Below are 23,776 nucleotides of genomic sequence, written 5' to 3'. Positions count from 1 at the left end.
CATTAAAACATGCACCACACATTATGTCTATCCGAAGGGTAGAGTAGAGCGCCCATTTCATTGCTGACAGCGACACCCATTGCATCCCAGCAAATGTAAGCAGCCCAGATGTCCTGGAATGGGGAGAGCTGGCCATTTAATCCCCTCAGTTCTGCCGTGACTTCGCTAGATGTCTTCTGCCCAGTTCAACAGACCATTGTTCCCACTGTGTTTTAGGGCTTCCAATCAAGTTTGAAACCCGATTGACAGCTGAGCTTTTCAACATGCAATATTAACTGCTCTCTTTTCTCTGACGTCTGCTTGTCGAGATGACACAGAGGCCTCCTGCCTTGTTTCAGCAGCAGCTGCTGCCTGTCCCACCTCCCCACTCCCTGGCCGGGGGGGGGGGGCACGCGGGCCTTACACGCCATTGTCTCCTTGGCTCCGGGTGTGATACGTTCGCCGGCCTGCAGTCTTTCCATTCCGAAGCTCCACGGCGGGCAATTCTTTGAAGTAGCAGCAGAACTGCTGAATGTTACTGTGGAGAGAAGGAAATCTGAGCCAGAAGCAGGCAGCAAGAAGGGCAGGAAACAGACGGGAGGGACTTCAGTTTCCTCTCTGGGCATTCTGTTCACTTAAACGGTCTTCATTCAGCAGAAAACAATGAATAACTACAAAGCCATTTTTGGAAATTATAAACAATGTCCACATCCATTCACATGTATGGGGCTCTATTCATATGTACCATACTCAGTTGTTCAGGTGAGATGGCCTAGCCTATAAAACATCACAGAATACCCAAAACGTAGCCCAAAGCACCGGTTAGGGTCTGGGCACACCCCGCCCCTTAAAACAGGTACCTGAGTGACTGAAGAATTGCATTCATGAAGCAGGTGTTCCCCAGATTCCGAAGGCCTGTCGCACACAGGGTGGTAGTGCTCCCCTGTAACCAGAGACGCCAGTCAAGGAGTCAGATAACAAGTCACCCATCACCAAAATGTAGCCCAAGGCACCAGTTAGGGACCCACCGATTCCCTCTGAGGAGGCCTGCCCAAAGCAGGTGCCTGTACCAAGGTGACAGTCAATACAGGGAATGCAGAACAAAGGAGCTCACAGGCCTGCTTCAGACCAGCTGGGTTTGGGCCTGATCACAACCAGATTGTTGCCATGCTGGAGATTGCAAGGGCTGGGAAGAAACTCTCTCCTGTAACTGGCATTGCAGGACCACCAGTGGCCCAACTCCACACACGCCCCCCCCCCCGCCATATATAAAACAGAAATAAGTAAGATAAAGAATGAGTACACTGGCTTCTCTTATGCGAGTTCCTGACATCCAAGTTGCCCACACATCCCACCCCCACCCTGAGTGACTCAAAATGTCACATTCACTAAATATTTATACCCCACTTTGCAGGACCAAATCCTCCTGAAACGGCTTAAAAATAAGATGAAACTGATAATATATATTTACACAGAGCACGGAACAAACAAAAGACAGCTGCCAACATGGCAACCAGAAGAGAGTCAACATTAAAACCAGTCAGCCAGCAGCCTTCTGAAACGGAGCACATTTGACGAAAGGTTGAAGAACAGAAGGAGGGTCTGGTGAGGAGCTTCCCCAGGGAGGGAGTTCCCGAGCTGCAACCCAACCAGCACGAGAACAGATCGGCACTAACGACAGGCAGGGGAGCAGGACAGGCCTAATAATGGATGTTAGGACAGTGCTGGAGGAGGATGGGGAGAGAGGCGGGTGAGAGTTCTGTGGCACCTTTAAGGCAGCCAGGGTTATTCTAGAAGGCGGCCAACTGGAATCGCAGCTAGGTATCAGGGACTTCCCAGAGCAAGCCATGCTGGCAATCCAAATGTGTTGGCCAGCTGGAATAGCCACCCATTCGCAGGCTTGGACATTCAGAACAGCGCACAAAGTGAGCAGCCGACTTCAGACCACAATCCAAAGCATGTGCACCACCACCAAAAATGTCACCCACAGGCCTCCAGGCAAGAACATCTGAAGCCTACACTGAACGCTCCAGACATTTGCTTGGAAACAGGCTCCACTGATTAAGAAAATGTGCTCCCTCAGTGACCATAGGAACAAGTATGCTGTACTTACATTTATTTTTAATAATTTGCTGTTTAGAGAGGAGTTCTCCAGAAGTTTTCTTTTCCTATGTCGGTCTGCTGTAAAAGCTGAACTGTAACCAAGGAATAAATTGGCCTTTCAGACAGGTTACGTAACCCAAAGGGCACACTGGAGACAACTTAGCCACAGCATCTTCAGCTGTGCACAGATGCCTTCACCTCCGGGGTTCTCAAACAAGGGTCCCCACATGTTGCTGGACTTGAGCAACATCACCCCCCAGCCACAGTGGCCTTCACAGCATCTGGAGACCCCAGTCTGAGAGCCCCCACCATGTCACAATGCAGCAGAGATGCCATCATTGGCTATGGCAGCTACAATTCAGAACAGAGGTCTTAAAATAGATCCCCATATTCCCCGGAGCACAAACACAGCTCCCATTCTGTTGTCAATTGCATGGAATCGTAAAGCCCAAATTAATCTGATTAGTTTATGCTGCAGTGGGCCCTGACTGGAATTAAGATGCCCAATCTAAAATGCTCTGCCCTCTCGGCAGACCACTCTGCAAGAGTCTCTCCCTGCTCACACAAGCAGTGATCTAAACAGGACACCCAGGAGCTCACCCAAGCCAAGGCCTGCAGAATCCTGAACCCCAGAACATCCATCCATTTCTGGATCTGGGCCAATCCAAGCCTAGAGGAATACAAGACTGATCGGACTGAAGGTTCACCTGGCCCAACAACTGGCCTCCCACAAAGGCCAGCGAGGTGGCGCCAGGGGGCCCCCCAAGGAGGGCATGAAGGAATCACCCTCTCAGGCCATTGCTTCCCCAGCATCAGGTCATACTGTGGCTGAGCATGGAAGCTCTACAAAGCCATCATGGCAAATCACTGTTTGGTACACCCATCCTCCACGAACCTGTCCAGCAGACATTTTGGTGCCTATGTCCATCTCAGGAGATGCCGTAGGCACTGTCAAGGCAACACAGACAGAGAGAGGAAATTCTGTGCCAGCCTCATTGAAACCAATGCTTGGCCAAACTTCTTCAGGCACTTCGTTGAGTGGGTGTGTGCCAAAAAAAAAAAAGCCACTTCCATGGGGGCACCCAGAGAAGTTGTGAAATAATTTGGGGGTGGGGGAGGCTCGCGGCAAGAGTTCCGTTTCCCCCCGTCCTTTAACCAGAAAATGCTGCCATTTCTGCAGGTGACAAAGGCGGCAGCAGGGCTGAGGTGGGGCTTCTTTTGTCACTGCCACCATCAGCACCCACAGAAGTGGTGGCATTTTCAGGTGAAACGACAGAAAGCAAACTAAAAAAAGAGAATAAGGCTTGCAAAGGAGACTTTCCCAGTGGACTGTGCCTCATGTTCATTAGTGGAGGACATGAGGCACAGCTGGATTTTCCGAGCATCCGTTTCAAGTACAAGTGCTGCAAAGGAATATCGTTAAAATGCTAAATTATCCAAGTCCACTTCCAGAGAGGGCGAGCAATAATTATGCCACTTACTTTTCCAAATTTTGTAGGTGCTCTCGGACTTTCTGTACCAGGCCCAGCTTGGTATCGTTGACTACAAAATCATCACAGCGATAACTGCAGAGAAAACACACAAATCAACAAACTCCAAGGTTTCAGCACATCTTGGAACAATATTTATTTATTTAACATATTTTTGTCCTGCCCAAAACTTGCATCTCTAGGCAGTTTACAATTAAAATCATTTAAACATTAAGATCATTAACATTAAAATCATTTAAAACTCAACATTGAAAATATTAAAACTATAAGTCTAATTAAAACCCTAGGTGTCTTCAGTGCCTTTTAAAATGTTGCCAGAGATGGGGAGGCTCTTCTTTCAACAGGGAATGTATTCAGGGGCAGGGGCAGGGGCAGCAACAGAGAAGACCCATTCCCAAGTAGCCACCAGACAAGTTGGCGGCAACCGCAGACAAACCTCTCCAGATGATCTTAACAGGCTGTGGGGCTCATGGTGAAGAAGACGTTCCCTTAAATACCCAGGGCCTACGCTGTTGAGGGCTTTATAGGTAATAACCAGCACCTGGTATTTTGCCCGGAAACGTATCGGCAGCTAGTGTAGTTCCTTCAACACTGGAGTAATATGGTTTCCTATACAATATATGAGCTTGACCAGCTATGGGGCAACATATCAGAGGTGACTGCTTAAAGAAACTACATCAAATAGCATTTTCCTCCTTATTTCAGATGAAAAGGCACATACGTTTCCTTGCTACTACCTTTTGAATAGGCTGCCTCTAAATACCAGGTGCAGCGGAGGAGAGAGGGCATGCCCTCAGCTCTTGCCTGTGGGCTTCTCAGAGGCATCTGGTGGGCCACTGTGGGAAACTAGATGCTGGACTGGATAGCCATTCTTGGGCCTGATCCAGCAGGGCTGTTCTTATGTTGTCTAGCTCAGGTGTATCCTCTCAAAGGAATCCTGGCCGCTGCAGAATTCTCTATAAAAGTCACACTCCCAAGCAAGAGAGGCTGCAGTGAATAGTCAGTATTGACATACAGAACTACAGTAAAAGAGACCTACGGCGTGCCGAAAGGGATACTGCAAGTGCCAGTTATATGCTGCCACTTCAATTCATTTGTTTATGGCAAAGGTTACACTCATTTGGCGTGGTCTTTGAAACTTTCACAACCTTACATGATCACACCCATAAATGGGGCAGGGCTGGTAATTTTCCACAATTCTGTACGCACAATCTGGAAGCTGGTATGTATTCATGGGAGCATCAGCTTTCATCTTACTAAAGGGCCGGCTACTAGTATTCCTGGCTGCAGAAACAGATATTTTACAAATGTAAAAATGCAAGAATTTCGGTCAGGGGTTTTGGGAAAGAAGCTTTTGTGCTCTGCATCGCTACACTCATGGTTCGTCTTCCCTCATGGCATGGACTCTGCCCCCAACCAAATAATAATAATAATTATTATTATTATTATTTAGATTTCTATACTGCCCTTCCAAAAATGGCTCAGGGCAGTTTACAAAGAGAGATAAACAAATAAGATGACTGGTTAAATATCAAATATAATCAAATATCAAGGTCAAATTAAAGTTAATCCTTGTTGGATGTTAATGGCTTTCATATCCAAGTGCAATATTTTGCACATGCCAGTACAACATGACTTGCAAACTATTTTAATTTTAGAGCTAAATAAGAATCAACATTTCAGTGAGGAAAATGAATCATAAATACCCCTGCTAACCCAGGTATTCATGGGGCAGTTATGGCTTAAACTGAGCCTCTGCTCTGAGTCTTTATCCATTAACTCAACTCTACATAAAGTGTTCTAAGATCCACTTATCCAAGCTCTGAGGCAGAGTTATGTGGGCAGAAGGTGGGGAACTTTAAGCGAACTGGACAAAATGTTATCCACTTCTGCTAAAGGTTATAAATAAATAAAAAGCAACCAGATTGTCTAATATGAACAGTGGCAAAGAGAATGACCAGTAAAGCAGGAAGCCCATCGACCAGCTCTTCCCACTAAGTGGCCATCTACAATACTGGGACGGTATCACCTTTATATCTTGCCCTTCTTCCAAGAAGCTCAAGGGAGCATACATGGTTCCTTAATCCACCTCTTTATCCTCAACAACCCTGTGAGGAAGGCTAGACTGTGAAATTGTGACTGGCCCAAGGTGACCCAAAGAGCTTCATGGCGGAGTGGGGAAGCTGGCTCCCTCTATTCCATGTCCAATGGTCTCACCACACTGACTCTTCTCTACTACTGGATCATGCAGTGGAAGTACTCTGAACACTCAAAATGGAGAATATAAATCCCATTACTAACAAATGCTGCAAAAACCCAACCACCTACCAGTATGTACTGTAACTACTGCAATCCATGCACACTGTATGTTGAGCCTTCTCTTGCTTTTCTGATTTCTTGTGGTTAGTTAGAGGAATTTGAGCATCTTCATAATGTTTCTTTGCATGGCCATTCACATACCTTTTAAAAGAAAGGAAAAGGGCAAGGTCACAAAAGCCCGTCCCGCAAAATACCACCTCGCAAATCTCGAACCAGCAAATGAACTCTTGGGCACATTCGCAGCCTTCCTCTTGTTGACTGCTCTCTCTCTCTCTCAGATTTCAAGTGCGAATAGCCAGAAAGTGATGGAAGCACATCAGTCGAATGACACAAACAAAATGACACACTCCTCATTGTCCGACCAGAGCTTCCCACCTCCGTCAGAAAAGCAAAATAAACCCTTCACTAAGAGGCAATTTTACCCTTCAGATTACCTGTCATTTTAATTAGAGGGCAACATTCTGAGAGCCTCTTCAATGTTTTCCACCTGAACATGCACCCAGGCTTCCGTTTCGAAGTGCCAGCATATTGGCAGTGCTCCCAGCAGGCCTATTTCGCCAAACCACTTAACTGGGGAGGGGCCTCCCTCTCCTTTGCCGAGGGCATTCCTCTGCCAAGTCTGTGGACATGCGTCCTATTTCTGGAAACAAGACTTTTCAAAACTGGGGGACCCTTTTTGGCAACTGAGCTAAGAGGCTAACATAAAAGTATGAGATTGTGCCACTCTTGTGTGTGCTGTAGCATACCTATGGAAGCACCCCCATGCCTTGCTGGGGAGGATGCAGGCCTACGCCAGGGCCAGGCCAACCAGCTCGCCTGCTCTGGTCTCGACAGGCAACAAGCTGCTTGTGCCGTTCCTCCTACCTATGGCTAAAAACCCACGTAGGGTGATTAGGTGTTACAAGACCTCCTCCTGTACAACATACCCCCCCACCCACCCCACCCCCATGCAGGTTCTATACTCACCTCCCACAGTGGACACTTGAGCAAGTCAGGCAGACCCAAGGGCTTTTGTTAGATCGGCACACTGCCAGGGGAAAGGAAGAAGGGACAGATTTTCGTTACATGGGCAATTATGGAGTCATTTTATGCTGACAGCAGTGTTCCCTCTAGCAGGGATTCCCAGATGTTGCCAACTACAACTCCCAGCATCCCCAGATGCAATGGCTTTTGCTTGGGGATTCTGGGAGTGGTAGTCAACATCATCTGGGAATCCCTGTTAGAGAGAACACTGGCTGGCAGCGATATAAAATATAGTTCTCACAAAGCTACTCCTATGGTGGCAACACCTGCAAGGCAGGTAGCTCCAGCAAGCTAAAGGGAGACTCTGGCAGCATACCATACCAGAGCGCACACAAGTATGCTCGCACACGCACATGCAACCCTTAGCAGAAGTGAAGACAATTTTTAAATTATTGATATTGTCTTGGTTTCCCAGTAATGAACAACATCAAACCTTTTTGACAAGACACTAAGATACAGCAGTCTTCACTGTGCAATGCAGGACTTCCTTGGTGAAGGACTCCATTCTCCCCATAGGTGAGATCAGAGCACCTCTGCCCAAAGAAGAGAGAGAGGAGAGCTGGTCTTGTGGTAGCAAGCATGACTTGTCCCCATAGCTAAGCAGGGTCTGCCCTGGTTGCATATGAATGGGAGACTAGAAGTGTGAGCACTGGAAGATCTTCCCCTCAGGGGATGGAGCCGCTCTGGGAAGAGCAGAAGGTTCCAAGTTCCCTCCCTGGCAGCATCTCCAAGATAGGGCTGAGAGAGATTCCCGCCTGCAACCTTGGAGAAGCTGCTGCCAGTCTGTGAAGACAATACTGAGCTAGATAGACCAATGGTCTGACTCAGTATATGGCAGCTTCCTGTGTTCCTATGTTCAAAGGCAGGGGCACAGCCACACAGACAGGCTGGGGGCAGCCGGATTCTAAGCCTATTAAAGAGCACATGAGTAAGTCATGGGAACAATGCACAGTCCAACACCGAGAGCAAACAAGACCAGCTTCTCACAGGAGAGACTGACAGGTTCAGCTGACACAGAGACAGAATAATGTCTACATTTCCAGGGATCCAACAGTGCCGAAATCAGCAGCAACGTTTATATAACTGAACCAAGGAAATGCTTTTTAAAAGCCAAGACAACCTAATTGTGCAGCTGGTTTATTTTTAAGAGCTTCCTGAAAACAAAGGATCAAATGGTTTGGGCTCCAATCCACACCAGACTGAAACCAGTGCCATCCAGCCCAGTATGCACATGCCCAATGAAGCGCTGCCAGAGTCAACTGAGCTGTGGAGATGCTATCAGCACTGGCACGACAAGAGTGAAGGGAGTGCCTTTGCATTTGTCGGAGGGGAAAGCACAAGCTTGGACCGCAGCAGCCACAATCTCTGCCTTCAGCAACCCAGAAGCAGCACTGCCAACCTAAACATTCAGCCATGAGACTTGCTGGGTGACTCTGGGCCAGCCACTTCTCTCTCAGCCTCACCTACTTCACAGGGTTGTTGTGAAAGAGAAACTCAAGTATGTAGCACACCGCCCTGGGCTCCTTGGAGGAAGAGCGGGATATAAATGTAAAATAACAACAACAACAACACTGAAGAGGTGATACAGTGAAATTCTCTGTCTCGGTGAGTTTCCTTGATGCACTAAGTGGGTACAATCTAGATGTGTCCTCACTGCTCCCCCACTTCTCTCACATGTGCAGGAAATGACGTCCAAGCTCGGAGACCCTCCAGCAATCCGTAGCATCTCACATGCAAACACCTCTCTATAGCTTGGTCCAGGTGCTGCAGCCAAAGCATCAAATTATGGCTTGCAGTGGCCACGCCAGGGGAGTGGGGCACACATGGGCCTGAAGTCTGTTCTCAAAGGCCAGGCCATGGTTTTCTGTGACACCTGAATCAAGTCTCAACTAGAAGGTCCTCCAGGCAAACAGCACCAGATCACCACATGTTCACTCAGTTGCTTCTACGTGCAGCAGCAACAAAGGCAGGGGTGGGGGTCAGCATGGCTCTTCAAGGGCCCGTCTGCTGCATCCAGAGGACAAACAATGGAACCCACAACTCAGTGCATTCCAGATCTGTGTACGGCGTCCTGCATGCCCATGCAACGATGCTAACAAACTGACAGCAAGTAGTTTTCCAAGCACCAGAACCAAATTTAATTGCCAAGGCAACCTGGCATCCAACATCCTCCCAGCCCGAGATCCATATACCGAGTAAATACAAAAACGACATACAAATAAGTCAGGAGCTGCTTCGTAACCACCCAACTCTCACTCTGGATGGGACAAATGCATGCTTTTGAGATACAAGGAAAGCCCTTTTTAAGAACAGGCTGACTTTCAGCAGCAGTCAAGGGAGAGCCAATAAAGGGGTTATAAGCATAACAAGCACTGGAGGGGCGGGGTGTAAATATTTTAAATAAACGAATAATAAACAAAACAAGAGCCTTGTGGAGGCAAATGTACCATGTTTACTGAAATACAAGACAACCCTGAAAGACAAGCCTTTTTAAAAAAAATAGAGATTATATCTATATTTACTCAAAAAGAAAAGGAATCTAAATTTAAGATGACCCCCTGATTTCTAACATAAAAGAACTTGGAAAAAGCCTAGTTTTGGATTCAGGTAAATACAGTGGCATTACCAGTTATGCAACTAAAGATGAAGCAGGCTGAGAAGAATGTAAGAGCCACTGAGCTGGACCTCAGTTGTCTGGCTTACCTCCCCCTGCCCCAAAATCCACACAGCAGCAGAGGCTCGGGGGGTGGGGTGGCCAAGCTGCCACTGGTCCCAGCACAGCTCTACTGATGAATGGCCAGCCTGCAGCGGCGCAGCTCTCGTTAAGGCAGGCTGGGGCAGGATGGGAGAAGCAGGTGCAAACAGGCTGCCAGGGACCAGAGGCGCCTCCTTCGACAGGCCCCCTGGCTCGTTAGGATCAACTGCTTCTTTTACATTTACAACTGTTTTGTACCCAGGTTCTCCCAACAGTTAAGCAAGCGTGACACAAATTATTAATGCCTTAAGAAGATAAGAAGCATCTTGCTGGATCAGGCCAGAGATCCACCTGGTCCAGCATTTCATGCAAGAGGCCAGGAGCCACTAGGTCAGGGGCGTCAAACTGCAGCCCTCCAGCTGCTGTGGGCCTACAACTCCCATCAGCCCCAGTCACAGTGGCCAGGAGCCGGGGATGAGGGGAGTCGCAGGCCAACATCTGCAGAAGGGCCACACACACCCCTGCACGAGGTGGTCTTGCAACAACTGGCCAGGAGTTCACTGCCTCCCTTCTGTCATCCCCTGGACGGATACACAGAAGGTACTTCTCTTCTACCAAAGAAAACCACATGCTTCTGTGGTCGCCACCAACTCAACAGCAACTTACTTCTCTTCTAAGCAGGGTGGATTTGATTTAAATCAAACTGATTTAAATCACGATTTAAAACACTAGCAGGGTGGATAAAAATAAAAAAAATCCGTTTTAAATCAAAAAAATCGGATTTTTTTTATTTAAATCGGATTTTTGATTTAAATCGGATTTTTTTTATTTTTATCCACCCTGCTAGTGATTTAAATCGTGATTTAAATCGTGAATTAAATCAGTTTGATTTAAATCAAATCCACCCTGCTTCTAAGCAATCTCAGTGTTGAAGTCCACTGGCTAGAAAGATTTTTTTTAAAAAAACATAGGAAGTGAGGGACTTCGTTCTTCACTACCAACCAACAATTGGAACAAAAGAAACAGGAAGGAGGAAGATCAGAAATTCAAGCCTGAGTGCCTGAGCTTTTATGTTGCACCCATAGTAGAGCCGACTGCCCAAGAAAAGCAAAACAGCATGATTGTTGTTTTTAACCAGATTTTTTTTTTTTTTTTGCACTGATTAACTTGGTGATTTGCAGAAAATTCTAAATATAAGCAGCAATGCTTTAAACAATGGAAAATAAACCCTACCAACCTCGGGGTCTGTAGGCCTCACACAGAGCTTGTTCTCAGCTGTGCTTCACAGCCCCAGCATAACCTACAACACCCCAAGCAAGGCGCTACATAACCTTTGCCAGGTTTCGTGCTTCAGCTGCCAGCAGACAAAGATAAAAACAGATCTCAACAACAGGATAGCATTAGTAGAACACACACACACACACACCCTGTTTGGTAATTCTCAAATTCTGGTTAAGTGGGAACCTTGCTCAGCTTTTGCTATGACTAATATTGTTGTTCCTAAAATGAACGTTTCACCACTACAAGAGCAGGGAGGGAGCACAGGATCATTCAAAATGCTCCTGGTCTCTTAACTGCACTAGTACCGCACTGTCCCTTGGACACAAATCCCTCCTTAGTGAAATACAACACTGGCCCACCAGCTGTTTTCGGACTACAACTTCCACTGCCCCCAACCACAATGGCCAATAGTGAGGGATGATGGGAGTTGTCCAACGTCTTCAGGAGGAACAAAGGTAGGCCACCCTGATCTAATTTGTCAGGAGCTACAAATTTTTTAAAGAAATGACTAGCTTTACACCACTGCAAGAATTTATCCCATCCCCACTCTCAAAAGAAAGTCCACTGGCAACCCTTTCAAGGGTTGCACAAGTGAGACTGGAGACTGCTGTTTTATAGAGGTGATTTATAGCCATCGGTGATTGTGCAAGACTACCAGCAACCTGTCGGAAAAATACCACACCTGAGCTGTCTGGGAGGTTTCTAGTTACAGAGTCTGAATAGTGAGTGGCACCAGTGCAACGTGGACCAATTCAATTGCATCAGGCTGGTCCAGCCGTTGCAGAAAGCAAACACCATTCTGATTAGAGAAAGCCAAGAGCTGCTTGCCAGACAACATTCTCCTGGCTTTCTCTAGTATTTCCCTCAACTGTTCAACTTTGAAATTGGGAGAACTGTTATTGAACACTGAAAATGGTACACAAAGTCAATTCATGTTCTAGCAAGGTACGAACACATACACAAACTTAGATGGAAGGGGTAGAACCAGCATCACTGAATACTGGATTATGCACTCCTGAAGAGTAACATCTGAAAGATGTCCTGGAGGCCTGTGCAAGGAAATGCCAGTCCCTATCCTGTGACCAGAGCGAATACTTTAACTTTGCATCAAGGTCCAGCTCTGCAGGTTCCCAGTCAATGGTGTCCTCAATCTTGTTTAGATTTTCAACTGATCCCACAGGCCTTGGGCAGGCAGCAGCCCTTCAGTGGGGCAGTCAAGCTGCTCACTGCCAACCTGAGTTATCACAAGGGAACATAAAACGAGGCAGTGGTCTCTCAGCTAAACAGAACGAGGACACGCTTTCAAGGGGCTCCTCCAAATTCCATCCCAGTGTATTCACCAAATCAGAAAGCTGGGCTCATTTAAGTATTGCTGAAGCCTCAGGTCTTCTCCTGCCACCTTTTAAGCAGATAATACTGGTGGGGCAGCAAGGAAGCAAACTCTCTGAAGTCCTTTTTGTGGGACCTCAAAGCACACACCAAAAGCCTAAGTGCCTGCTTGCCAATCTGTTTGACCCTGAGCTGAGGCACGACAGCCAGTGTGTTTCTTGCCAGAATATTTAGTTACATCTAGGGATTCCCCAAGTTTTATTCTTGACTGGTTATTATCATGCTGTTAATTAACGATGCCCTAAACTAATGTCGATGCTGCAAGATGGCCAACTAAAGTCAAACCATAGCCCAACAAGAGAGATGTACTCAAGTTACACACTTCACATCAAAAAGTCACAAGTTCAGACTTGCTTTTCAAAGTCCCGAACTTAGAGGGCTTTTATACTGGAAACGTCTCCCCTCTGGGCAGAAGCACCTTCATACATCAAACTGCAATTGGTAAGAAAAAACACTATGCAGAGGAATTGATAACAACAGTTCTCCACTGATAGGGACCTGGATGCAGCTCAAACTGATCTGGGCCTTTTATCACTGCTTTCTACAAGACAACTGCTTTACACTCAGTTACTGACTTAATTTTTTGCTCTCAGCCTCTCAATAAAGGAGTACGCTTTGAGTCTCCAAGACTCAAAGCCATTCTCTGATCACTGTCACTTTCCAGTCACCAACTCATTATGAAAGATGGCACCATTCCATTCTGCAGTTATAAATGAAGGTTGTGGCTGCCATTAAGAAACAGTGTTGGGGAAATGGAAATGAAAGAATGGATGCTTCTTCCGCCAGTATGATGAAAGGCTTGTTTAGGAATTCAGAGTGACTGAAACTATTTACTTCACTGAAGACCTACTCCCGAAATACTCCGCAGTGGATGGCTGTCAAAAGCTGGGTCATGTTTTCACTTGATAAAGGTCAGCTAAGAATGAAGCAGATCACAATGAAGGATGAAACAAGATTCCTAGACCAAATGAATAGACATTGAATTAATTCCATCCGCTAAACATTTTCCCAGCTTAGTAAAAACAAAACAATTCAAGACCTTGACATTTAGACAAGAGTAAAAGGGCTGCAGATATTGTGTTTTGTTTTGTTTTTTAACAACAAAATCACACCACTTATGAAGAATAAGATGCAACCTCTGCACGCCAAAGAGAAAATCCTTGTATTTTGACATTCAGCAGGTGAAAGGTTCAGGACTTCTGCTGGCTGAACCTCTTTTTTTTCTTTTTCTTTTTTAAACAAGTGTTGTGAAGTTTCTGTCTAACAACCCCCAAGTGAAAGGCACACCCTGGAAGAACGGAAGTTCGCTATCTGGGCCCAGCTGTAGCCTCACCCTCAGCAATGCCACACAAGGCTGGCTGCCAGAAGCAAACTCACCAAATGACCTCTCTCACCTAATTCAGTCGCCACGTATTGGGATGCCATCCAGTTGGACATTGGCCATCCACCTGTAGCTCGGCCTCTAGATCGGGAGAGGGCCCTTTGAAATGGCTGACAACCCTTCAAGTGGGGCTACCAATGATGTGGAGGACATGGCATACATGCTGCAAACAGCAGCCCCGTGTATCTCTTCTCCATCCCCCTAACCCTGCACACTACCAGTAAGATTTAGGGGTTTGCAATGTGTGATATGATGTCCCTGCTGGAACTTTGCTGCCGCATGGGTGGCAGCCAATGATGTAGAGAGGGGGCAGAGAAAACAAGCACAATAATATCAAATCATGTGTTCAGTATCCCTAAATACTATGGGAGAGTGAGGGGGAGAAGGGATGGGCCATAGCTCAGTGGCAGAGGATCTGTTTGCAGGCAGGGCTGGAAAAGGCCTTGACAAAGCTCTAACTGTCAGTGCAGATAACAGTGAGCAAGATGGAGCAATGGTCTGACTCGGTAGACGGCAGCTTCCTGCCTGCTACATTGGCTCCAACCCACCACCCCAACACCTTCAGAGAAGACTTACACCTCTCTAAATATTCTCTTCTAAGCCGAGTATGAGGATGGCACACATAGTTTCAAGCCTATTTTCAATCAACAGAATCTTCAAACTTATTATGGAAAAATCAGGTTCTGTCAGCACCCAGCTGCAATCTGCCTGCCAGCTCTTGGCAATATTCACATTATTAAAATCTCTAACCTTACCCACATGTTGCATTCAGTTGCACTTGCTATCTGAACCCTGCATTTGAAGGGGCCTGTACCCAGGTTCTCTTTTAAAACCGGCACCTTTCAAACCAGCAACCTTATGCTTGTTAGTAAAGCATTTCCCCACTGCGTCATTATTCTACTCTTAATTTAGATCACCGAGTGCTGAAGAACCAAGCCCTCTTTAGACAATATACAAAAGGCACCCTCCATCCGGCCAGAAGTCCTGCCCAGGCCCCATCACTCACCCCTGTCCCAGTTAGTGCAAACTTCTGAAGAAGGCCTGCATCCTGGAAGCATCCACCATCATGGATGCAGTGTTCGCCTCTTCAGATGAGCGGGACTCTGACAAGGATGACTTAAAAGACCAAAGGCGGGTCACAAACAAAACACAAAAGTCTCTGTTGGTGCACCCTGTTCTTGGAGATGCTCCCCACCCCCTCCCCTGGACTACAAAGTCTTTATTCTGAACATCACAACACCGAAGACAAAGGACAGGCAAGGGCATCGCCACCATCAAGAGCTTCCAAGGACCAAGTCACGTTTGCCTACACCCAAGGACAAAGTGTGGGGCAGAGAAGCTCCATGCCCAACAGCTCAAACATGACTGAAGGCACTATCGACATCAGTCCAACTTTCCAGGACACAGAAAACGTCTTTTACAACTACAACAACAAATAATATTTATATTTCACTTTTCAACAAAAGTGTTCAAAGCGGTTTACATAGATAAATAATAAATAAATAAGATGGATCCCTGACCCCAAAGGGCTCACAATCTAAAAAGAAACATGAGATACACACCAGCAACAGTCACTGGAGGTACTGTGCTGGGGGTGAATAGGGCCAGTTACTCTCCCCCTACTAAATAAAGAGAAAAGTTAAAAGGGGATTTTTTGCCCAGTTAGCAGAGTTACTGAAACACTACTGTCCTTGGTGTACTTTTATAGAGGTGCATCCTAGAATGTGTTATAGTTCTTAATAAAATATGAAGAACCAGGAAGAACATTCAGCTTCCACCATTGCTATCTTTGTTTTTCTTTGCATAATATAACACAGAATTACAGATAGCTCCCTCTCTTGAACTCCACTCAAGTAGTGTGAGAGCAGCCCCAAAGGTGCCAGGGAAATCAGGACAACGGGCAAGTCCTCAGGAAACAAGGCACAACAGGAGAGCTTCCTGAGATTTCTGCCGGATTACAATCATGGCTGAAGGTTTATCGGTAGGGAAGGGGATCAGGAAGCTGGAAAAGACAGACAGTGGAGAAAAAACTGGGGCGAGCGGAGAGGAGCAGTGAAAAGGGTAGCTTAAATATCTGAAGGGGAAATTGACACCCGCACCCCAAAGTATCTACAAATGAACCACCCCTGTGCCCTGCAAGTACCATTCCTTCATTTTGTGCACCGACATTGTATTAGAACAACTGGCAGCTCACACTTCAACCCAAGATTTTCCAGGCTGTCTTATAATCAACAATAAAGATGATTAAAACCAGCACAGCAGCCATAAGCAAACAAGAGATCTAAAAAAGGTCTAAATGTGACAAAAAGACAGTGGTTTCAATGCAAGGCACATGTTTTTTCAGGCTTTTTGTTAAAAATGTTTTACACTAATTGTTTGCATTGTGTACTCTTTTTGTTGTATTCTAAACAGTTGTACACCACCTGGAGATCCATATGTTAGGCAGTTTATGAATGAGACAAATAAATAATAAACTATCACCTTAAGAGGCGCAGCAGGGATATGCTTGACTAACAAGCAGAAGGTTGCCTGTTTGAATCCCCACTGGTACTATATTGGGCAGCAGCGATATAGAAAGATGCTGAGAGGCATCAGCTCATGGCAATGGTCAACCCCTCCTGTATTCTACCAAAGACAACCAGAGGGCTCTGTGAGCGCCGGGAGTCGACACCTTTCCTTTCACATTAATGCACTTTTGCAGTGGATCCCCTCAGTCGAGAGCCAGGAAGTGGGCATGAAGGCCAGCCTTTCACCTGCAAGCAAGGTCTCCACCGGGCAAGCAGCTTGTCAGCCCCAGTTCCCCAGGGGCAGATCTTTTTATGTTTTTTCGCTCTGGCAGGCACTAGCATTTGTATGAAGTTTCTCCTCTAGTACTTTCCTCTTCCTGGCCCTCTTTGAGGAGGTGGTGCTTGGGTGTCACCTGATCTTGCCTGGCCACTTCCCCTGCTGCTGCTGCTGCCTGGGAGAACCCCCCCCCCCATCACAGCTGGGTTTGTAAACACACTTCTCCTGCCTGTCCCTGCCAATGGCCCCACACAGTCACCTCTGCTGCCCTCTGGCCGCCTCTTGGGCTGTGCAGAGTCCAGCCACTGGTTCCACCACGAGCAACCACCACCCCACACCTTAGCTCCAGGACGGCGTTGCAGAGGCAACTGCAGCCTGCTAGGAACCTCTCCCAGACAAAGGGAGCAGGCAGCCATTTTTCCCGCGAGGAGGCGACCCTTTCCAGCGCCCCGGCGGCAGCAAGCGGAGCAGCCCTCCCCCCGTCCCTCCCTCCCTCCCTCCCCGGGCCACAAAGGGCGCGATCCACACCCTTTGGAATTGCAAACCTCCCGCTGATTGATGGCTGGCGGCGCTTGCAGAGGCCCAAGGAAGGCTTTCCAGCCGAGCTCCGGCCAGGGAAGGTGGCCGAGGGGACGCCGCCGCCGCCGCCGCCAGGGCTGCAAAGCACTCTCGCGACTTCCTGAGCCGGGCGGGCGAGCGAGCCACCCGCCTCGCCTCGCTCGCCCCACCAGCCTCTCCGGCTTGGGCGCGCCTGCCCCACCGCGGCCCTTTCTGCAGGGGACTGAGGAAGGCGCCCTCCCCGGCCCCAGCGGCAGCAGCAGCAGCAGCAGCAGGCGGCGCCCCGCTCCTCCGGGCTGCTCCGCTTCCACCAGCCGGCCCCGCTCCAGCCCGCCGAGGAGTCGGGAGTCCTGCGGGCCGGGCCGGGCGCAGAGACGGCGAGGCATTCCGGCAGGACCCCATTGGGGGATCCCGCAGGGCGGGGGGGGGGCGCAACACCGGGGGCGCGCATTCCGTGGGGTGGGGGGAGGAAGGGCCCCCTCGCCTTCACGAGCTCTCCCTCCCCCCCCGCAGCCCCCCCAGACCGGCTGCCCCCTTAGCTCGGAGGTCCCTCTCTCCCCCTCCCCTGCCCCCCTGCCCTCAACTGCCCCGCTCCCCACCCCACGGCCTGAGGCTTCTGGGCGGGGGGCAACGGGGGGCCTTTCCCCCACTTGGGGGGGGCTCTCCATGGGGGAAAGGACGGTCCTTGAGGAAAGAGATCTCTATCTCCCCCCCCAGGATGTGTGTGCGGGGGGGGCAGCCAGGCGGGGGAGGGGGGGCCAAGAGAGACGGCTCAGCCCAGGACCCCCCTCCCCCCTCCTCCTTCTGGGGCATCCGGGGGGGTTCTGAGGACGGCTTGAGGGGACCCCATTTCTCCCCCCCCGCCAAAGGAGGAGGGGGGCTCCCATGACGCAAAGTGAGGGAAATGGGACAAAGTTCAAGGGGGGGTCCGGGGGGGGTCGGCGGCCGGGCCCGTCTGGACAAAGGCGGCGGGGGGGTCGCCTGGGCGGGGGGGTGGGCCACTCACCGCTGCAGCACCACGAGGAGGGCGAGCCCTGCGGGAACTTGGCCGAGTCCGGCGCGATGCAGACGCTGGAGCCGAGGTGAGGGCACTCCATGGCGGCGGAGGAAGCGAGGCCGGGACGGGGGGGGGGAGAGGAGGCGGCAGACGGAGGAGCCCGAGCGCCCGCCCGCCTGCCACTGCGCCTGCGCACGCCGGCATCACGGCTGGAGGCGCCCGCCCGCGCGCCTCTCTCCGGCGGCCTGGGCTTCGTGACGCCGCCCACACACTTCCGGCTCCCCTACGGGGGCGGGGAGCCCAGGCCCTATCCTTTGGGCAGCAAGTTCCTTTCCAGGCCCAGTTATTGAGCGAACGGAAGTGTTTAAGACTCGATTCGTGGCTTTCCCCCCTATCTCTATGGGAGAGTTCCTCCGCTCTCTCCCCCCCCCATCCCCAGCGAGCACGCAAGAGAGGGAATCCCGCTTCCTTCCTGGCTGCGCGCGATTACTCCTCGCTCCGGGTTTTTCTCACGCTGACTCTTTTCTTTCCCACTCCTGGAACACTCCGAGTGTCCGGGTTTTCCCAGGAGGCTGGCTGCCGCTCCTGCGTCCCCGAGGAACCCCTTGCAAGACCGCAGGGCGCCTGCGCGGAACTCAGCTGGGCTAAACCTGAGCTGCCTTGAAGCAGACTCGGCCAGTCTTGTTATGCTGATGTCGTCGTCGTAGTAACTGCAGTAAAATTAATAATCATAAAATGAAATAATAATAATGTATACTTCGTTTTTTAAAAAAAATGCGCAAAGCAGCTGACATATAGGACTGCCAACTCTGCAGGACTGACCTGGAGTCTCCATGAATTTGACATCGGAGTTCTTATTGCATCTTATTTCACCTTATCTTGCAACATCACATTAAAACGCCCCATTAAAATTACCAGAACTAGATTAATTAAAGCAGATTAATTAAAGCAGAACAAAGCAAAGAAAGAGGAATCAGCCAATGGCACAAGAAAATGCAAAGCTCTTTGCCAGACACCTGAACCCTAGCAAAGGAATGTTTGGAACAGGTATTACAAAAAGGAGATGCCACCCCCCAAAAGGCCCTCTTTCTCGGTGATGAAAGGGCCCCGCAGAAGAGCCTCTGTGGAAGATCTGAGGGGGCAGGCAAGCTTGTATGGAAGAAAGTGGCCCTCTGATTTCCTGGACCCCAACCTTTTACAGTAGGGGCCATGGGAACAAAAAGTTGGTTTGGATGCCTGTCTGAGAATCCGCACATGGATTAAGCATTTCAGGCAACTGTGGAAACTCACAGAGCATGGAGCCAGGAAGCAGTTTAAGGGTGGTGAACATTATTTTCAAAATCTCTTTGGTGTAAAGTGAGTTAAGCTGATGCACCACACTCCTTGCTCTGCAAACCAGCCCTGAAGTCAGGGCCGCATTAACATAGTAGCAAATGTAGCATTTGCTACGGGCCCCGCGTTTTCTAGGGCCCCGCACGCCTGGCTTAAACGTCTGCCCCTTCTTTTGCTCTCTATTTGGTGCTCTCTGCTGACTCTCCTCATTGCCTGCTGCTGCCCATTCTCTCGCCTCCCTAGAGGGCGTTTAAGCAAGGTCTTCCTGGCACCACGGTGTTGATTGGGTTATCTATTATGTTAAGCAGCATGGGAGGAAGTAGTAAGAACAACAATAGGAACAGATAGCTTGGAAAGGGATCTCAAAGATAAATTAATCGCCAGGGAGTTGGTCCTTATTTGTTTAAACTGTAAAAGTTTTTAAAAACATACACAGAGAGAATAAAAGAAATAAAAGCAGTTTAAATTAAAAAACAACTAACTATTAATGCCGGGCGGAAGAAAGGAAGCTAAAAAAGATGCTAGTTGAATGTTGCCAGCGTTTTCCGACTGACTGGGAGAGGGTAAAGATAAACAATGAGAATGTGTCCCTTTAAGAGGAAAAAGAAAGTAACTCAGATGCACTGCAAGAGGAGTCTCAAAGTTTAGTGGATCAATTGAGGGGAGCTTGGAGGGAGATTATATTATGGTCTTGTTGGGTAAGGTCACTTATATCCTCCTTTAGTATCTAGTGCTGTTGGGAGGGAATTTGTGATCATTGCTTTTCAAGGAACTGCCAAATTTAAGGTGAGCTCCTTTCCTCTCCTCTAGAACTGAAATAACTACTGCTGCGTTGCCAACTTCATTAGCTTTACATTGGGATGCCCTTGAAATTGTCCAAAGATAAATGGAGGCTGCAAACCTAAACACGCTTACTAGAGAGTAAGGCTCATTGAGTTCAGTGGGACTTACTTCTGAGTAAACATGCTTAGGGTTGTACTGAATGATTTGTGCATTTCCTCCTTTTAATATTAAGCATGTTAGTGTAATTTAGATTGAAAGAGGCTGTGCCTCCTGCCAAAAGATTGTCTTTTGGATACTTCTGTTTTCATGGAAGTTGCTAATGTACCTCATCATAATCACATTCATTTGCAATGCATCAACTATTTTAAATATACATCTGCTTTCCTGTCAGGCTTGCACAAGAAGTTAAACATATATTCTTAATATTGTCAAATGGCCCTTTTAATGTGATGGCTGCTGGGATCCAATATGTTCTGCACACATTGGAATCAAACATTCACTGTTGTGTGCCAAAATTGCTAATAGGTTCAGATTTCTCAAAGTACAGAATTCCTGAGAACCTTTTAATTTAAACATTCAGAGTTTTGTTCCCCACCCCCTTTCTCTTTGTGAAAATAACTCCAAAGGAGAACCCACAGTCAGGAGTCACAAAAGTGTGTGTGTGTGTGTGTGTTTTGCAAAGTTTGTTGACTGGCTGGCTCAGCTGAGTAGAGGCATGGGGTGGTTAGTGGGGTGGGGCACTAGGCAAATGAAATAATTGAATTACTTTACTATGCAAGTAAATAATTTATGTTTCAATATTTAAGTGCATTTTTTAAATTTGGGGCCCCTTCATAACATATGGTACAGGCCCCACACTAGCTTAATCCGGCCCTGCCTGAAGTGACATGGTCAACTGACGAGAATGTGATTACAGAAAGAAAAGTTGCAGCACCAAGATAGCAAAAAGAGGAAGCAACTCCCAAACAAGCCGAGAAAAAGCATACTGACCTGCCCAAGTGCATTAGGCAACGAGCACACTTTTTCTGGGTGCCTGCTTGCGGTCTCCTTCCTTTCGGAAGAATTTCATCACACTTCCTCACACAGTCAGTTTTCTACAAGAACCGGGAAGTGGTAAAATTCTCCTCCCTGCTTGGGACACGTTGCTAAGTGGCCGCTTGGTAAACTGTTGCCTGTATTTACCCTGTGAGTTTGTGATCTGCCTTGGCTATTCCTGCCTTACAGTCTCAGAAACGGGAAGGATTTCTGGGCCTTGACTTTCTATGCCAGGGATGGGCAAACTGGGCCTTCCAGCGGTTGTTGAACTACAACTCCCATAATCTCCAGCATCAGTTTATTGTTGTTGGAGATTATGGGGGCTGTAGTTCAACAACAGCTGGAGGGCCACGTCTGCCCCTGTTTTATGCCATCAAAACTAGCCTGATCTTTAGCATCTGCAGCTGTGTGGTTTAGTGGCAGAGCTCTCGCTGGGCATGCAGGGGGTCCCAGGCACAGCCCAGTTAAAAGGGTCTCAGAAACAATGCATCCTTGAAGAACATAGGAAGCTGCCTTCTCCAGAGTCAGACCCTTGGTCTATCTAGCTCAGTACTGTCAACACTGACTGGCAGCAGCTCCTCAGGGGTCTCTGCCAGCCCTACCAGGAGATGCTGCCAGGGCGTGAGGCTGGGGCCTTCTGCACACAAAGCAGATGGTCTGCCAGTGAGCTCTGCTGGCCCCATTCCCGTAGGAAGGCAACTGTCTGGTAGCAGACAGTGCCCATCCATGCTAGGGATCATTAGGAAGGGGACTGAAAATAAAACTGCTAATTTTATACAAACCTATGGTGCAGCCAATTATGTACAATTCTGGTCACCACATCTAAAAAAAGGACATCGTAGAACTGGAAAAGATGCAGAAGAGGGCAACCGAGATGATCAGGGGCCTAGACTAGAGCACTTTCCTTATGAGGCAAGAGTACAACACCTGGGGCTTTTTAGTTTAGAAAAAAAGATGGATGTGGGGAGACATGATAGAGGTCTATAAAGTCATGCATGGTGTGGAGAAAGTGGATCGAGAGAAATTCTTCTCCCTCTCACACAACACTAGAACCAGGGGTCATCCCATGAAATTGATTGCCAGGAAATTTAGGACCAACAAACAGAAGTACTTTTTCATACAACGCATAATCAGCTTGTGGAACCTCATTACAAGCTCCTCAAGTGCACCAACAGGATACAGATAGGGAGGGTACTGGCTGTGCCTGCATTCAGCATAATGTGAATTCCTGTACCTGTGTACAGATCTGCACAGTCTGACCCACAGATTGTATGAGTATGGAACATGATGCGTGAATAGAGCTTGCCTCTGTCTTTCCACAATCTACCTCACACAGGGTTTCTTGCAAAGGTAAGGGAAGGTACACTATTTTAAATTTATTTTAAATTTAAATTTATTACAGTCCATGACCAAGAAAACAAAAACAATACAGTAAAAATATACAAAATCAAAAGAATAAATTAGATAAAACCGAGTTACAAAGATGGCAAGGTCATGCACAGCTAAGTTTATCTCATCTCATTTTACATGCCACAGCACAAAATTTTGCAATCCTCTCTGTAACCTCCGGGTGGCGATCCATTAAAAAATAAGAAACCTAAAAATCATCAGAATGACCATGTTTATCTGTTAAAAGAGGTTCTATCTGTTGGAAATTCTCTGTGGTGAGAAAATCCCTTTCTCATTATAGCAGCGTGCACAGAGGCACAACACAGCGGTCTAGTTAGGCATGCGTGTGTGCTGAGAGTAAAATAACTTCAAGCCAATTCATAGTTTCAAATCAATATAAAAGGCATTTATTAAGGAACTCCATTCTAGATAGGAAAGTGAGGATTTAGGATCTCTAATCTATCTATCTAGCTGGATGCAGATGGATTCTGCATCCTCTCTGCACATTTGGTGCAGGGAGAGGAACTTGCCATGTTGCAAGGTAGGCGGGCAGGTAGCAAGAGAGAGAAGGAGGAAGGAAGTCCCTGAGATTAGCAATCTACACATCAAAGGGATAGCATCAGAGCAGTGGAGAAGTGATGACCAATGTCTTGACTCTCTAGCCCTCTGACTTACTAGTCTGTCCTCCACTGTCTGAGGCAAAGAGACAGCGCAAAGGCCTTTAACTTCCAACACTATCCATATGGGGCGAAGAGTCCTATAAAAGGCACAATGTAAAAGGACATGCGCTACGGACTCAACAACTCCAGTGCCACAAGGGCATAACCGATTCCTTAAGGGAATTCCCTTAAACCTCCCTTCTAACATTGCAGAAGGTAACGCATTAAAGCGTGTCTGTGAGAAAGCTCTTCTATCACTGAAAGTGGTCTGGCGTATCAAGTATCCTGCTGGCTGGGGATAGTTCGAAAGACTGCCTAAGGTGTTCTTTGCAGTAATCAAACTTAGTTCTCTTTGTTTCTCCCTAGCACTCTTTGCTTAGCTATCTTTTTAGCAGCATCAGGTGTTAAAGATGACAGATATTATTATTTTTTAAATTATTATTTTACATTTATATCCCGCTCTTCCTCCAAGGAGCCCAGAGCGGTATACTGCATACTTGAGTTTCTCTTTCACAACAACCCTGTGAAGTAGGTTAGCTGAGAGAGCAGTGACTGGCCCAGAGTCACCCAGCTAGTCTC

The 23,776-nt window shown here is 47.9% G+C and overlaps 1 protein-coding gene across 6 annotated transcripts in view; it reads right to left on the bottom strand.

The window, feature by feature from the left end:
• Positions 1–23,776, bottom strand: part of USP3 (ubiquitin specific peptidase 3) — a 92,514-nt gene that overhangs the window by 8,384 nt on the left and 60,354 nt on the right. For 2 of the 6 annotated variants that reach the window (XM_053272831.1, XM_053272833.1), the window contains exons 1-7: positions 16,973–17,468; positions 6,858–6,918; positions 5,901–6,032; positions 3,564–3,647; positions 2,093–2,174; positions 840–922; positions 404–517 (exon numbers count right to left, since the gene is read on the bottom strand). In XM_053272831.1, coding sequence (XP_053128806.1) covers positions 404–517; positions 840–922; positions 2,093–2,174; positions 3,564–3,647; positions 5,901–6,032; positions 6,858–6,918; positions 16,973–17,453 — 1,037 coding nt within the window. In that variant the 5' untranslated portion in view covers positions 17,454–17,468. Of the gene's footprint in view, positions 1–403; positions 518–839; positions 923–2,092; positions 2,175–3,563; positions 3,648–5,900; positions 6,033–6,857; positions 6,919–16,972; positions 17,469–18,008; positions 18,502–23,776 lie in introns of those variants that run through there. The other 4 variants (XM_053272834.1, XM_053272832.1, XM_053272835.1 and 1 more) reach the window with 4 other exon arrangements.

This window comes from Hemicordylus capensis, chromosome 10 (genome assembly GCF_027244095.1).
Source record: "Hemicordylus capensis ecotype Gifberg chromosome 10, rHemCap1.1.pri, whole genome shotgun sequence".
NCBI lineage: Eukaryota > Metazoa > Chordata > Lepidosauria > Squamata > Cordylidae > Hemicordylus > Hemicordylus capensis.
The sequence above is the reverse complement of the archived record's forward strand: the minus strand, read 5'-3'. Positions and strand labels throughout refer to the sequence as shown.